At 34.2% G+C, this 16,391-nt stretch overlaps 2 protein-coding genes across 3 annotated transcripts; both read right to left on the bottom strand.

Annotated features, from left to right (window-relative positions):
- Nucleotides 1-184: 184 nt before the first annotated feature.
- LOC114175706 (subtilisin-like protease SBT2.3) lies at nucleotides 185-5,561 on the bottom strand. 2 transcript variants are annotated; one of them, XM_028060492.1, is made up of 11 exons: nucleotides 5,108-5,561; nucleotides 4,734-4,893; nucleotides 4,176-4,573; nucleotides 3,664-3,759; nucleotides 3,019-3,091; nucleotides 2,641-2,701; nucleotides 2,419-2,571; nucleotides 1,982-2,313; nucleotides 1,475-1,745; nucleotides 1,000-1,281; nucleotides 185-808 (listed from the first exon to the last, which is right to left on the bottom strand). In XM_028060492.1, exons 1-11 carry the CDS (start codon nucleotides 5,359-5,361, stop codon nucleotides 399-401), a joined length of 2,490 nt encoding a protein of 829 aa, XP_027916293.1. In that variant the 5' UTR covers nucleotides 5,362-5,561; the 3' UTR covers nucleotides 185-398. The 2 variants fall into 2 exon arrangements, with proteins under 2 accessions (XP_027916293.1, XP_027916292.1); XM_028060491.1 differs by having other exon boundaries at nucleotides 2,419-2,701; nucleotides 5,108-5,560.
- Nucleotides 5,562-8,054: 2,493 nt separating this feature from the next.
- On the bottom strand, nucleotides 8,055-14,954 carry LOC114177292 (lysine-specific demethylase JMJ18-like). The gene is given in 13 exon segments (XM_028062571.1): nucleotides 8,055-8,725; nucleotides 8,929-9,126; nucleotides 9,401-9,504; nucleotides 9,598-10,479; nucleotides 10,482-10,635; nucleotides 10,798-11,166; nucleotides 11,708-11,869; nucleotides 12,320-12,541; nucleotides 12,640-13,152; nucleotides 13,247-13,324; nucleotides 13,463-13,534; nucleotides 14,390-14,476; nucleotides 14,761-14,954. Coding segments are annotated over 12 exon segments (3,156 nt in total). The 5' UTR covers nucleotides 14,432-14,476; nucleotides 14,761-14,954; the 3' UTR covers nucleotides 8,055-8,365.
- Between the last annotated feature and the right edge of the window lie 1,437 nt (nucleotides 14,955-16,391).

The raw sequence follows: 16,391 nt of genomic DNA, 5'->3' as shown, positions 1-16,391 counted from the left end.
TTGCTTAATCCTTCGTACTACAAGGGTCAGCTCCTGAAAATTTACATTTTAAAATACTAATAAATTTTCAATTTTATCTTTATGTATTATCAATGCAGACATAGACAACAGAACAAAAAATATATATACCACCTTCGTGTTTATGGCAAATAAAGATGAAACAAGAGTTACTCAACAAAGCATATAAGAAATCAGAATTGTGACTAATCACTTGTAAGTGCATCCACACACACTATCTGATATTATACATAGTAAACTTTACACTTCAGTAAAACGAATGAAAAAATAGCCAATACATTTTGTAACCCAATGAAACAAAAACTAGAGTTTAAGAAAACAAAGCAAAGTGAAAGTGAATTGTTGAAGAAGAAATTAAAGAAAGGAACCCTGTTAGGTTGTTATAAGATTTTGAAAATGACTGCTACGGGAATGTTGACAACATGACCTTGGTTACCATACAACCCAATTCTCCCATAGCTTGCAGCAGAGCTGTTGCTGGTTGCATTGAAGATCACAGACAAGACTTGTTTCTCCCCACTGCCAATAGAGAAGTGATTCGGAGACACTTTCATAGAAGTGCCATATGGAGCGCTCCAACCAACATTGTATGTTTCATTTCCAGCAATGTTTTGGATTGTTCTTTGTACTACTCTAGATTGGTTCAACCTTGCTATTGTGATTGAGGGCAAGTTCAGATCAGGGCCATAAACAGTAGAGTTATAAGTCCAGCAATTTTGACCGGTGTAGTTTAGCACTGTAGGAGTTGAACCATTGATACCACATAGGAATGACATGTAATCATCATAACCTACGAAGAAAAATATGTGTAGTCACACTTCAAATTCAGAAACCAGGTTTGTTTATTAATCAAACTGCATTCACAAATTTAAGCTAGTTAACTGAGATATTGAACAAAAGTTGTTGCTGAATTTTTGAAGCATTTGTTCTTGCATGGACATTATAATGATTTAAAAAATTCATTAGCTAAGTGAGCCTTACTAGAATCAAAAAGCAATCCCGGATTTAGTGCTGCAGTAGCATTCACAAAACCGCTTCCCATGTCAAAGGGAGTTGCTGGAGATAGGTTAAGGTCTGTGGTAGGATATGATCTCTGAGCCATTATTGACCTCCCATTGTTGTCATACAGAGAAGCTGAGGTGGAAAGTGCAGATCCAATGGCTGCAGGACTGAAATTGGGAAACTTTTGCTTAACCAGTGCAGCAAGACCAGCAACATGAGGTGCAGCCATGCTTGTGCCAGACATCAATGCAAAATTCTCACCTGTTGCAACAATGCAGATCAGATATTCAATTTCACTGTGTTGACTTGACATGCTTAATAAACCAAAATTCCTATTTCCTAGTGTAGATTATATAGATTATGAAGATGTTTAAGTTGGGACAGACCAAATGAACACCTTAGACTTGTTCATTGTTTCGTTTTCTAGTAAAAATTTGTTTATGTAATGACAAACCTAGAAATTCATCAGAATCAGAGGCAGCAGAACTCCAAGCAGCCCATATAAGATTTCCAGGTGCTACCAAATTGGGTTTCATAATGTCAGCTTCATGAGGAAGAGTATCCTCTGGATCTGGTCCCCTGGCAGAGTAATACACAACCTTTGGTGCCTCATCGTTGTAGTTAGCTTCTACTCCCCCACCAATACTAGCAACAGCCCCAAATTTAACAATTTTATTTGAGTCCCCATCTATTTCCAGTGAAGAATTGTAGTATTGCAGTAATATCTGTTGAAAAAAAAAACAAAGTGAATAGTTGGCACCAAGGTATCATTGCCTCACATGTAAGCAAAGATAGAAATAAGTTGAGCATCCACACCAAACCATGGTTTTCATACAGACATTAAGTACTTAAAGAGAGCAACAAAGATGACATACATATGCCATTGCCATGTAATAAGAACAAAGACAGTATGCATGTGTATTTAATCAAGCATGTTCGAAGGAGAAAATTAATAATGCACCTTGGAATCATTTGCAGATGGAATTATTATGCCAGGAATTTTCATTGGAACTGGGTTAAGCTGAAAAGAAGTGACAAAAGGATCCATGGAGAAAACAACTCCAACGGCACTAAGGTTCATGGCTGTTTCTATGGCCTGTTTGATGGTGGAGAGACCAAGTACAAATCGGACTGAATAGCTACAGATCAAAAGGTTACCCTGAACCAAATCCTGATTGAATATACTTGCATCTTGACACTCACCGATATACATAGCATCAGCAACTGTTGTGGTTTTGTTCAAAGCATGTCGTGCATGAATCAGTTTGAACATTGTGTTCTCATGTGTGCCGGCTGGGAAAATAAAAAAAATAAAAAATGAAAACATAGGGTAGTAACTAACAAGTAAATCTTCGGAGTCATGTGTAATTAAGCAGGATAAGAGAAACAGAACCTTACGTGCAAGTCCAAGTCCAGGTACGGTGAGATTATTTCCAAGACATAGGGAGTTGCTATAAACTCGATCATGAGAGGTAGCACCAACTGTGAAGATCCAAGGACTGAAGGAGGACATGGTCATAGGTGATGGTCCAGTGTTTCCAGCAGCTTGCACTACAAAAATTCCTGCTTTTACTGCTGACAGCAATGCCATATCAATTGGGTTGAAAAAAGTTGCAATACCAGAAGGACGCCTATTAGGAGTGATTGACAAGCATATTATGTCAACACCATCCTGAGCTGCCTGTAAACAATTCATTATTATACTTCAACCCTTAGCACAAACTTTAACTTGAAGGGAATAATAAGCAAGGAAATTGTCAGCACTTAACACCAACTCTTCGATTCAATACCAAGCTTACCTTAATGAAAATATGGATAACAATAATTATGTAGTTAACCAAGCAATCACATACTGGTATGTACTATAGGAAGGAAGACAACTTAAAGGTGATGCAGAAGAACAAAATATATCAAGTGTCAGCAATTCACCTCAAGTAAAATTATGAAATATTGCTGACAGTGACTCATAAATTTCATTTATAAGAAAAGTACACGTACCTGGTCAATGGCTGCAACAACATCTGCTGCAAATCCTCCAAATCTTCTGTATAGTGCCTTGTAAATGGAAATGCTGTAAAAGATTGAAATGGAAAGCATTAAGTTACATATATATAGAATAAAAATTAATTATGCTTGCGTGAAATTATTATAAATCCAGGTTAGAACACATCCATTGTTTCATTTTGTTCTTGAACAATTTCCATAGTTTGTTGGTTGCTGTTGAAAACAAAATTATGCGTAGATAAACTCTATGGGGATTAAGGATTCCACAAGGCACAAAAGGATATGAGTGATAGGGACCAAGATGTAGAAAATAAAGAAGAGCATATGATACAATGTGGGAAAATTTATGAATGACAGGTAATGTACATAGGGACATTGTAGTGGTTCATTTCATAAGACAAATAACAATTTTTGTTCTGAACCTGGCCCAAGCATTGAAGTTTTCTTTCAGTTTTTTTTTTTTTTTTTCAGATAAATTTTATCTTTGTTTGCATCAGTAGATATCAACTTTCTTCTTTTTTGTCGCTTTCAAGTCCTGTGGTCCATTTAGTCTCATATTCTCTAATTATTCTCCAAAACAACACACAAATAACAATGACACATGAGTTTTTAACTTGTATAAAGTTCAAGATTAGTTACTGCGAATGAGGAGCCATCCCACTAGCATTTCCAAAAAATTGTCCAGCAACGACCACTGGAATTCCATGGTTTCCAGCTGCAACAGAAGCTGTGTGCCTGTATATTACAGATACATCAGAATGAACATTCAGTGAAAAACAAGTAAAATGAAGTTTTAGTTTTGTGGAACGCTTAATTCAAATGACCATCATAATTTGAACTTCTGATTGAAAGAAACATTGATATCCCAGACCATTTGTCAATAATTTTTTTTTTTCAAAACAATTGAAGCAGAAAAGAACAGGGGAAAAACTAATTGATGAGTTCAGAATTTTGACGAACAGAAGGTAGACAGAAATGATTCATCAATGTTCAAGTAGACGAGGGAAAGAACTTCAGAAAGATAACGGAGTTGCAGAAAGACAGATTCGTTAATATGGTAAGAAATGAGGGGAATGCACCAAATGGGAAATGGTGAATTGTTGTATACAACAAATGAACACAAGACTAAGTTGGAAATGCAAAAAACTCACGTGCCATGGCCATCTCCATCAAAGGGAGAAGCATAGTCCTGAGAAGAGTTAAATATTCCTCTGGTTATAGCAGAAGCTGCAAAATGTCTGGCCCCAACAAGCTTCCTATTGCAAGAACCAGATGGAAAATCTGGAGTAACCTCACAGACGCCAGAAAAATTAGCAGGAACAGGAAAAGGATGTTGAGATTTATCATCAGCAAAACTAGGGTGTGTAGGATCAATGCCAGTGTCAACAAACCCAATAGTGATTCCTTCTCCAGCAGTTTCAAACCCACCTGTTTGAAACCAAGCACCCTGTGGCAGCCCCAAAAATTGTGGAGTGTGGGTGGTTGCAGTCCTCACAGAAAAATCCAAAACCACATTGGAAACTTCTCTTCTCCTTGAAAGTTTCTCTGCCTTCAAGATTTCAGAAAACAAGTTGAAGAAATTTATCAAATCACAGATAGAAACACCAAACCATGAATAAATGGAAACAAGAAATACAAACAAGCACATGTTTCTTCACAGAACAGGACAAAATCAAGATGCTGAAAAGTACAAGCATAACATAACATACCTGCTGTTGGGTAACCAGCACAGCAAATCCATTAATCAAGTAATGATAGCTATAGAGCTTCAGATATTTCTCCCCCTTAAAGACCTTATTCAACAACGAGTCATGAACACGGGCAAAGTATGAAGCATATCCCTTATCTTCCTTTGTAACATTCTGATGTCTAAAAGAAATTAGAAGAAATTAGAATATCAAACAGATATAATATAATGATAAGATTCTCAAACACCTTGTCCACGAGTTGTGTAGATACCATGGCAATCATTTTAACAAATGTTTATCATCATCATAACGTTAATCCATAACTTCAACAAGAAGCCTTGGCTATAAAGGTGTATCAATACACTTCGTAAACCTTCAAAACAAATATGGGGTACCTTGGTTTGTGAACTCTAGTTCTTCTTCTCCCAGATGCACCATGTCCAGAATTTTTAGCCACTGTGATCAACTCATGATGGTGGTGAGAAGCAGGAGCTTGTTTCAGAGTAACAATGTACACAGCTGTTGTTTCTTCACTTTGACACAAGGAAGGTGTTTGAAGCATGGCCAACAAACACAGCACCAGTGAATGTTTATGCGACCAATGCATGTTTTCCATTTGGGTTTTGGAATGCAAAGCCCCACCAAGCATGAACTAGATAGTGACAAGACAACTATTGTTCAGTTCAGGAGCATGTATACTCCCTTTTCAGCTGCAAGATTTTTTGACCTTTAACGTTTATAAAAGTTCACTGAAGACTGAAACTGTGTCTGGTTTTGCAGTTTGTTCTGAAGTGGAAGTGGAAAATGAAGCCAACTCAACACCGATATTTTTATATCAGTATTTTTTTTTTTTCGACGAATGTTAGTTGGTAATTCACGTAAATAAGAGAATTCAACCCATAATCTGTTCCACCACATTCTGTATCTACTAAACCAATCTTATTTTTCCAAATCCCTCACGAACTTTCTCTAGCTTCCCTATAACAAAAACTGTATTTATTAGAATGTTGATTATTAATAATAATAAATAATAAATTGAATGAGTTTAGTAGGAATTAATATAGCTGAAACTGCTGCAGTTACATTTAAAATTTAAGATTAAGGCGGATTGATACTAAGGTTTAAAAGTCAGATTTATATATCACATATAAATATTGTTGTTGGGAATAGTAACCGTGAGTCTAAAATTTCATATTGGATAGTTAAACATTATATAAGAGTAAAGACCCATAATACTATTATCTTAAGACTTTGGTGGGGTAAAAGTGGTGTCAAATACCTTAAATGTATAAGATCACTGTCATATATATAGAAACACACTCTCTTTATAACCATAACTCATATGAAACAAATATATATAACCCAATAGTGATATCAGAGCATATGGTTCGGAGTGACTGATCGTATAATCATACCATACCAAAAAGGGGTCATCAGAGTGACTGACCGCATAACCGTACTAAAAATGAGCGTCACCATACACCTTACGGGAAATATATACCATATGAAAAAAAAAAGGACTCACCCTTGAGAGAAAATTGTTGAAAATAGTCCAAGTGTGAGTCAAAAGTCCCACATTAGATAGTTAAACATTATATAAAATAAAAAATCCATAATATTATTGTCTTAAAGTTTTGGTAATAAAAGTGATCTCAAATGTCTTATATGTATAAAATAAATGTGTGACAGTGTAACCATAACCCATATATACAAAATATATAACTCAACAGTTGTATATTTACGATGAGCGAGGAAATAAACATTTTATTTTATTTAGTTATTTATTTTCTCATTTGGTAACTTTTTTTTTTTTGTGAAAGTGTGCATGAAAGTGGATATGCATGATGGTTCGGTGGCATTTGAAGTGGAAGTGCCTTTGTGCACATGTGAGAGTGATAGTGCACCACTTTCTGTGCAAAAAGAGTTTTTTTCTCACACCATTCTAACTTCAAATTGCATGTTTTGGAATCTCTTTTTGCTTTCTTCATTAGTTTTCATTATGAGATCCACGCATGCATTCCTTTTCTTTTTCTTTCCTAACCATTTTAAACCTTTAAACAAGATTGCCACATTTTATGAAACTTTTTTCTTCTAAATAAAATATGGCTCATGTGCACTCACCACTCAGTAGTAAACTCATAAAATATGCAAACTTGTTATGGACGTGCTTGCTATTAATATTATATTCATCTAAACAGATCAAGAAGAGATTATTTACAAATATTTAAAAAAGATGTTTTTTTTATGGCAAAAGAAAGCCATTGTGAGAGTTTAGAATAATGGGGCTTTTTGTTTTTATTACAAATGATGACTTTTGTGCATTTGTCTCTAATGCCACAAGAAAAGGCTTTTGGGTGTGTGAGATTCTCTTCATTCCAATTTTGTATCAATGTTCCTCTCAAGTTCTGAAATTTCAGGATTCTATTTGTGTTTTTCAAACTTTTGGACCTTCAAAAATCACCATCTTTGACTATTTTTCATTCTAAAATATTTTGAAAACTCCATCTAAAAGTGGAAAGAGTCGCGAAGACATTTATAATAGTCAAACGACATTAAAAATAACAAAAAAAAGTCATCTATTCTTTTCATTTTTTTGTCTTTAAAAATAAAGTTTTAAGCAATTATTTTGTTAAAAAAATCTGAAAACAAAAAGAATGTATATGGAACTAAGTATCATTAAAAAAAAATTCTTTAAAAACAAGTAGAATAAAGGCATTGCACCGCTTAAATAACATACAAGTAAATTTACATGGCATCTATTCTATATTATAAAATAATAGAAGTCATTTTTTTTTTCCTACATGAACCATATACAATATTACAAAAACTATATAAAAGGTCACATATACAAAGGAATAGTATACTTATACAAAATTAAAGCAAAAAAGAATTTTCATAAGCAGTGTAGAAATTTACTAAATTTTTTGTTGCCGTCTCACTTCATTCTCTTAACATTTAGAGTTTATATTTCTATTCTCATTTTCTTAGCCAAGCATTCATCTTGATGTTATATCCAAAATTCTGGTTACCAATTTTAATATATATATATATATATATATATATATATATATATATATATTGTCATTAAAATCACTTTTATTAAATCAGCAATTCCTTAAAAATTTCAACCTCCTTCTGTTTTTAATTATTAAGATTATTATTTTTAATAAAATATTTTTACTAATTAAGTCATTTTAATTTATATTTTTACATTTTCATTTTTACAAATATGGCTCTATCTGTTTTAATTTATTCTTATCATCAATAAATATTATTTTTATAACATGCAAATTTTACCTACATTTTATAAATACTCAAGGATTTTTTTTTCTTGAAATGCTTCAAATTCTTACTATGTCCTTATTGGAGAAGTAACTTAGTATATGTTCATGGTAGACCATAACTTTCAACTCTAAGATCATTCGAAACTTACATTACTCTCACCAGATTATCCTTCCTTTTAACTCTTTTTCTTGCTCTACCTCTATCATCAACCACTCTTTTTGATGATGATGTTTCCATTGTTTAGTCATATCAATGTTTTCTACCCGAAGACTCCTCCATCGACATCTACAGCAGAAAGAAATGACTCTACTAAGAACTAATTGAAATATGGCTATCCAAAGTCAGATAGAGTTGTGAGATGTTATATTTTATGCACAAGCTTTCTGGATTTCCTCAATCAGCGTTACAAATGCCACTCTCCATTTGGTGAACTGTGCATCAGAGCTGAATAACTTGTGCATGGCGCTTAATTCTTCAGCACTAGCCTTTTTCAATAACCCTTCTACCACCAACTTCATCTCTTCGAAAGAATCACAATTTCTTCTGCTATCTTGTTCCAGATTTCTCAAACCAGGACCAAGAAGTCTGGTTTTGACATCACTTAGAGAGTTACTTGAACCGTGACTGAGCTTACAGTCATCAATGCCACTTTCTGAAGACTCAGAGACAACTTCTTTGTGATTCCAGTACTCGATGCATTGATGGTTGGGGTCCAGAGCTTCAATAGCCTGGAAAAGTTCAGAATGGATTGAAACATCAGAATCAGATCATCATAAGTACATTAACCCAGTTCAACAAAACTGGTTAAAGAAAAGATCAATATTCTAAAACTTTGTGAATATAATTCTATATTGGAAAAGTAGTACCACCGTGATGTTATTTTAGTGAAACAAAGGTGTGAGTATCTTAAATGTCCATTTGTTTGCATTACCTGCATAATGGAAGGTGAAAGGAATCCAAACATTTTATGACCATTAATGGTTTTCAGAAGCTCCAAGGGAGGAAGTTCTCTTTCACCTTGATTCCTTAGCTTCTCGGTTTCATGATTTAGTCTCAAAAGAACTGACTCCCAGCACTTATCTGCCGAGGTGTTTGTGAAGATCTCACTTGGATGTTCTTCCATGGTAACCTGAAATATATTTTACTAAGTGAGAAAGAAATATACTATAGCAGAAAAATGTGTCCATGCAAATATCATAACGTTAAAAGTAAAATAGTAAGAAATTTATTATAGCTTAGTTTCATTAATATTATTTTAGATTGTGAGATTCCGTGAATGTTCAACTGGCAAAGCTTTGCAAAACCCTTTCTGTTCAATGAAAATTTAGCAGCAGATGAGTTTCTGCAGACAATATCCAAGGAAAAAAATGCAACAAAAACAGAAACAAGCTCAGCAATGATACCTTGAAAAGAGGCCCAAGAAATCCAGCATCATAGACTTCAGAAACATAGTTACAAATTCTTGGTGGATCAAGAATGCTTAAGAACTTAACACGACTCTTGAATCCTACATAAATTTTACCAGAACAGAAGAAATGTTAAACTCCCAAAAAAATAACTGAAGATATACCAGCCCAGAAAAGATCGTACTGAATCTTACCTTTTGGATATATTGCATGCTTACTGCACCACAACTTGCCACACATAGCAATGCCCAAATTCACAGGCTCAACAGAAACACTAATCTTGTGCATTAAGAAATTTTGGTTTATCAAAGATACACTTGCATTGGAAGTTTCAACATCACCTATTTTAAATACGCCGTTGAGTTGTTCTTTCGAATCAGAATGCATCTGCAGATCCACCCCAAACAATTTATAACCATCTAGTGTACAAGAATTTTGAACGTCCCTTGAACATGATGAAAATTCTTTCTCCAAGGAAGCTATACATCCAAACCCAGGTTCCATGTTGTCTTGTTTCTTTCTGACCTCTGAATAGCAGACTTTTCCAACATATGGAACACTTTTATTATGATGGTATTCAGCAGCATGCGGAAAACGACTTTCACGTTCAACAAACATAACATCAATATTTAAATCCAGAGAACCTTCCCTCACCTTATCTTCATTGTATATGACCAATTTTTCTTCATTCACAATATCTTTTTGACAATCTTTAGTGCCATATGGTGCACTATAAGTTTCACGGTGAAACTCTGAGTGGACTAGCTCTGCAGAAATGTGGCTGTAAGAACTGTTAGGTACATTTGAATTTGACTTATAATTGGTTCGTGCACAATATGTTGAGCTTTTCCATCCTTTGTAACTCTCCGCGTCTTGTTTATAGATGCAAGCATCCTCAGCATTAGCAGATACCAATCCAGTGTTTCTATTTGCCCACACTTCAATAGCATGTGCTTCTCCTTCTAATGCCTCAACCAATGTACTCAGTTCATTCATGGTATAACGAAACAGAACAAAGCTTTTGTCCACTTCACATGAGCAAAACAAATGTGAGTGCTTGAGACACGAATAAGTATTGGGGAGCACTTGCAACCTACGGCGGATAGGTGCAAGTCATAGAAGCAAGAGAAGCATTCTCTTTCCTCAAACAAATCAAACTCACTGTTCATCCTAAGCTTCTTCAAATGAGTGGGAAGACAGCCAAGCCTCTCCTTTTCCATAGATATCCTTGTCTGTCAGAAATAAGAGTAGCAAAATGTGAAAATGTACTAATGAAATGAAGAACAGATATCTGCATAGAAACTAAAGTGAAATGCCAACCAAAGTGCTACGAAGCTTTCTAAATATGTGGAATGCGATTATGATCAAAGATGAGAGTATGCAAGAATCATTACCTTAATTGCCTTGGTAAGAACTCCATCTTTCCCACAAGCACTACTCCATTTTATATATTTTAGATTTTCTTTTTCATGACGAGTTGCCTCTGTAAGGGCACACACGGCTTCCTGAGCACATCCAAATAATAACTTGTCATGGGACAATGAAGTCTTACGGCACTGCAAACTGTAAAGCTCAACAGCATTCTGGCCATGCACAAGCCAATCAACAGGAGCCACATTCACAGCCTCTGCGCAATTGAAGCCACAATTGAAGCCACAGTGATACGCCCTTGGAAAGGTAACAACAAATTCACCTGAATTCTGAACAGTGCGATGTACGGGCACCCCCTCGGATTTAAGAATTGAAGGAGATAACTGAGTCACCTGCTCAAAGATCAAATCATAACCACCAGAAATCATGATATAGTTCCAAAATCTATGCACTGCACAATTGTACTTCACTTCAAACAATCCGAGCACTAAGGATAAAAATCTTGATCACTTGTTCATAGTGGCTCAAATACTATGTCCAGGATACCCTAATACTTTTGTAACGTGGAGGTCAAAGAATAGTTTTCCATCTCCAGCACAGAATAAACCGGGGGATGGGGATCTTCTCTCACTAAAGTGCACAATAACTCTAGTTTCCATTACATATATTTACATATAAAAGTATCCCACACAAAACTAATCAGACAGTCATGCCTTTAACTAAATAAACATGAAACTGACATTGAAGATTTCAAAATGTCATCATGGTTTTATTTTCTTAACTTTCACAAGTACATCCAAAGTTCCTAGCAAACTTCACACAAAATAGCATAAACTAGAATCTCTGTGTGCTTATGCAACCTTTATTTGGACACAGACTGAAAGCAATCAGAAAACTGAAATCAAGGTACAACTACAGTTACGAGTAGTGTACCAATTCATTTAGTAGATTTGGTTGTTCTTCAAATAAATCAGGCAAGTGCTTTCTCATTGCAGCTTCCAAACCTGGAGCATGGGTTCCAGGTACTCCATACCATACCTTTGGGTCACCCCAATGCAGATAATTAAGTGAATAGAGATGATGGTCCTCAACATGCTGTTTCAAGGAGAAAGAAACAAGAAAAGGAGTTAGTCTCTTTAGGAATGGATGAATATCTGAAAAAAAAAAAAAAAAAGAGATGCAAAATTCAAGACATCATTACTTTTCTTTATAGCTAAATACTTCAAACAATTAAACATAAAGCAGTGGAACTAGAACTCCTGAGATAATTATGCAGTTTATAGTTACCCCAATCTAGATTCTACTCAATGTATAATAGTTCTAGCCATTTATTTTCTCCATTGGTCCTTAAATTAAACTATAGTTTAAATAAAACAGACAGATGCTGAAATTTCGAACCCAGCTTTCATGAAAAATAACTTAACTCCGTAACTTGACATACAGATACGGAAAGTGATTAACAAGAAAACTAGTAGTATCTGTTATGCCTTAAACTTTGTTTCATTAATAGATTATACTTAAGGAAATGTAATCCACACCACTTACCCAGCAAAATGAGGAAAAGCACATTCCAACATACAGCCATGGAACTAGAACTCCTGAGATATCACTTCCTTCAAAACATAACGCAGAACCTGGCAATCGTGGGAAGTTATTCAGATTCCAGCCAGACACAGCATATCTATCTGAATCATTGTTAGTTAAGGATGATGTCTTAGGAAAGCCACTTCCAAGTGATCCAGTTTCCAAGTCAGCTCCATAATACACCTACAAAACAGTGGAAGGATATATAAATTTTTTTTCTTATTTATGTTATATGCTGATAAGTAAGACTAAATGTGTTATCAATGAACCCAAATTAGTACCTCAACCTCATCTGTTGGTTGCTCTATTATTCTCCAGTATTCACCTTCAATGTCTTCCACAGAGGGCTCCCGTTTCAGCCAGTGATTATAATCGCTAACTTTTCCATATTCATTGGCATCATTCAATCCAAAGTAGCAGTCTTTAAAAACCTTAGCATATTGCTGAAAGTCTTTAAGTGTGAAGTCTGACCCCGATTGGAATCCAAACTTCTCCTCAGGCTCAGAAGCAACATTAGCTTCAGAACCTGATTTGGCAGTTCTCTTACCTGCTCCCATCTTTGATTGCCTTCTACGTTTTCGCTTCCTTCCCCTAATTTTCTTCCTCATGGGCTCCCTGTTCTGAAGCAAATCAATTTGCTGGATACGAGTGGGAAACTTTGCAATTTCCCATAAATCTTTCTCCTTAAGAGGGCATGGTGGTGCCCAGCAAACTGGAGGGACAATCCTACATATGCCATAAGGTTCAGCTTGGGGGCGAATCTTAGCTAAGTAACCAAGTGTGTCTTCAAACTCCTGATAACAAGAGTAAAAACAAAAATTTTCATTTAAAATACAATATAAGCACCACCAAAAGCTATAATACTATGATAGTGATGATTATAAGTACCTCAATAGTTGGATAGAACACAGGTGCTTCATCAATTATAGGTCGGCATGCTTCAACCGGATCCCATCTGGCTGATATCTGCAATTTTTAAATCAATTTTTCTTCTAAATATCCAAACTAATACTCATAGGAAATACGATAAAAGACTGAAACTAGTATCTGGCTTCATTGAGTATGCCAAGACACCTTCCCAACACAATAGATCATGCTAAATACCTTTTTATGCTGCGGACTGGCAGAAGACTCAAATGTGATTTCCATTTCTGGCTTATGCCTAAGAAGATTATCCTGCAAAGTATCACATGTAAGAACACCAAATATGTTGACTCGATAAAAAATGATAGTGAGAAACATCAAAGTCTAGCCAAGTTTAACGCAAATTGGCCTTTCCAAAGGATTGGTTCAAATACTGTAACAGCTTAATTCCAAGCATTTATGTTACACCAGCAACAAATCACATGGAAATTCTAGAGTTTCTGGTTAAGGCAGAACAGCGACTCAATCCTGCCATCAGTGCTGTGTAATCTTCCAAAACATGTTATACAACATCGATGCCCTTCACTTGCTTACACTGGTTAAGTATCCTCAGTGTACGCCACAAGACAGATTTTAGGCTTCATTGAAGCCTCAAGAAGAACTTCTTAGATGCAGAAGAAATTTCAAAAAAATCAATTATCAGATGAATGAAATGAAAAAGGAGCAGTATTATAAAATGTAAAGTAAAAAAATTAAGGGTTTACAATTCCTGGGAAAAATTTAACATCATCCTTCTGGGTAGCAGAAATTAGCACATGAACTGAACTAGATATGTCAGACATGATAGAACAATAGCTATCACAGGCGAAAACACACAACCACAATGTCTTAACAGTTAAGCATAATGAGAAAAGACTAACAAGAAAGAAAGAAAAAAAGAAAGAAAGAAAGAAACAGAAACACAAAGATAACAATAGTTTGAAACTTCATAAACAAGGAAAAGATCTACAATTAGTGGTGATCCATAATAACAGAGGATAGAAAATTTCAATAGAGGAGCAGCACATGATTAAAAACGCTCTAGAAAAAGGTTCAACATTGTGAAGGTTTAAATCACCAAATGTAAGAAGAAAAAAAAGCATGAAAGAAAGAAAGAAAAAAACCAACCTCTATAGCGTGAAATTCTGCAGCCAATTTCAACTGTTTCATTCCATGCAAAATGCAGGATCAACCCAATTGAATAACTTATTGGTCCTGAAACAAGAACAGAGACCATTGTAACTAACCTTATCAGACTCCGAATCAACCAAGGAGACATCTCAAAGAACAGTTTCCAACTTATCTATCACCCAACTAACTGACCCAAACAAACCTTAAAAACTGCTAAAACCAAAAAGAAAAAGAAAAATGGAGATCAAATGCAGAACACAAACGTACTCAATGCAGCAAAATTCTTCCCAGAAAGTTTTTTTTTTTTTTTTTCACATTATGAAAGCAAACACAGCAGTTGCGTATGAAAGAATTAACCAAGAAAATACCTTCACAAATCAACGAAAACCCAAATGCAAATTCAATTGCATGTGTGTATATCTGCATGTATTATTATTTGTTATATCTATGTACCAATCAATCTAGCAAACCCCAAAAATTGTTGCAAAATTGCAAAAATAAAATCTACAAATCTTGGATTCTAAATTATTATACCCAAAATCAAATAGTTACAGAGGCAGGAAAGATAAATATAGAAACAAAAGAATAGAGTGGGCGTAGAAAAGATGTAATATATGCTGACAGGTGGAATAGGAAACAAAAATAAATCAATATTATTGAAAATAATGGAAATACAAAGTTCCCAGGTGAAAATTCAACCGCGGTTACACCTACACTACACTACAAAATATTTTAATTCCATTATTTATGCTAATAAATATTTTTACAGAATAAAACAAGGACAAAATTAATTATTATTCTTATTTTATATAAAATGTTAAAGTTTAAATATTACTTTACAATAGTAACATGTATGTCAAATTTCACTCTCTTTTTTTAATTTGAGACATTGTTTAGAAAAAACAAATTTAACATTAATTGAATTTGAAACTTTAGTTTAAGAAAAAAATAAATATTGTAAGAGTGTTGGATTTGTTTAGGATTATTTGAAGGGAGATAGGACAGAAGAAAAATAAATATATATATTTTTTGTTATAGATTCTGAAAAGGAAAAAGAAATCCTTTTATATGTCTGAGGAGAAAATAAAGGACATATCCGCCGTGGCAGCAAGTAGCGGCTAAGATTCTACACTGAAAGACGTGTCAGTGTACTTCAACACTTTTCTGCTTATATTACTAACAATAACAAAATACTAATTCTTCTTATCTTAATTACCATTAGCTTAATCATCTACTCATAACATAATCTTCTCAAAAATCTACATAAATATTTTCCTATAAGCAATCGTTTAATTACTTTTAGGGTTTGTTTGTTTGTTAGCATTGAAAATAAAATGAAAAAAATTAAATATGTTTTTAGTTTTAAAGTTTAATACAGAACTAAAATTCGTCTATTTTAATTTGATTTTTAAACTTTGAAAATAAATAAATATATTCCTTTTAATTTAACCACATATTTTGTTAATATTTTTACAGAAAAGAATATAGATAAAAACTAGCTTCAATGATTTGATTATTTTGAAATAATTTAGTTTATAGGCTCAGGCTTTGTGCGGTGGCCGCAGTATTACCCGAAAACGACGAAACAAAGACAGAAAGAAAGTAAAGCAGAGAATGAATGGCACGTTTTGGTTGGGAAGTTTTGTTTGTTTTACACGTTCGCTTTTTCTATTTCAACTCATTCCTCAAAAAACCCGCGTTTGCAACTTTCTCCCTCTACTTTACCAAATAACAACTTCTTTAGATATCTATCACATCTCTTCTATTCTATTCTAACACCAAAAAGGGCTATTTTGAAAACAATTCTTTTTTTCTTAAATGAACCCTGATATTTTTTTAATAATAAAAATATTTAATTTAATTATGCAATAAAAGTAATTGTATAAAAAATACGAAAGTCAACTTATCCTAACTCATCCTTATAATATATCTAATATCATTGTCCAAACACCAATTAGTCAGTGGCAAATATGAAAGATTTTGTGCCATACTTGTCCCT

This window comes from Vigna unguiculata, chromosome 3, assembly GCF_004118075.2.
Source record: "Vigna unguiculata cultivar IT97K-499-35 chromosome 3, ASM411807v1, whole genome shotgun sequence".
Lineage (NCBI taxonomy): Eukaryota > Viridiplantae > Streptophyta > Magnoliopsida > Fabales > Fabaceae > Vigna > Vigna unguiculata.
This window is presented reverse-complemented; position numbering and strand designations above follow the sequence as displayed.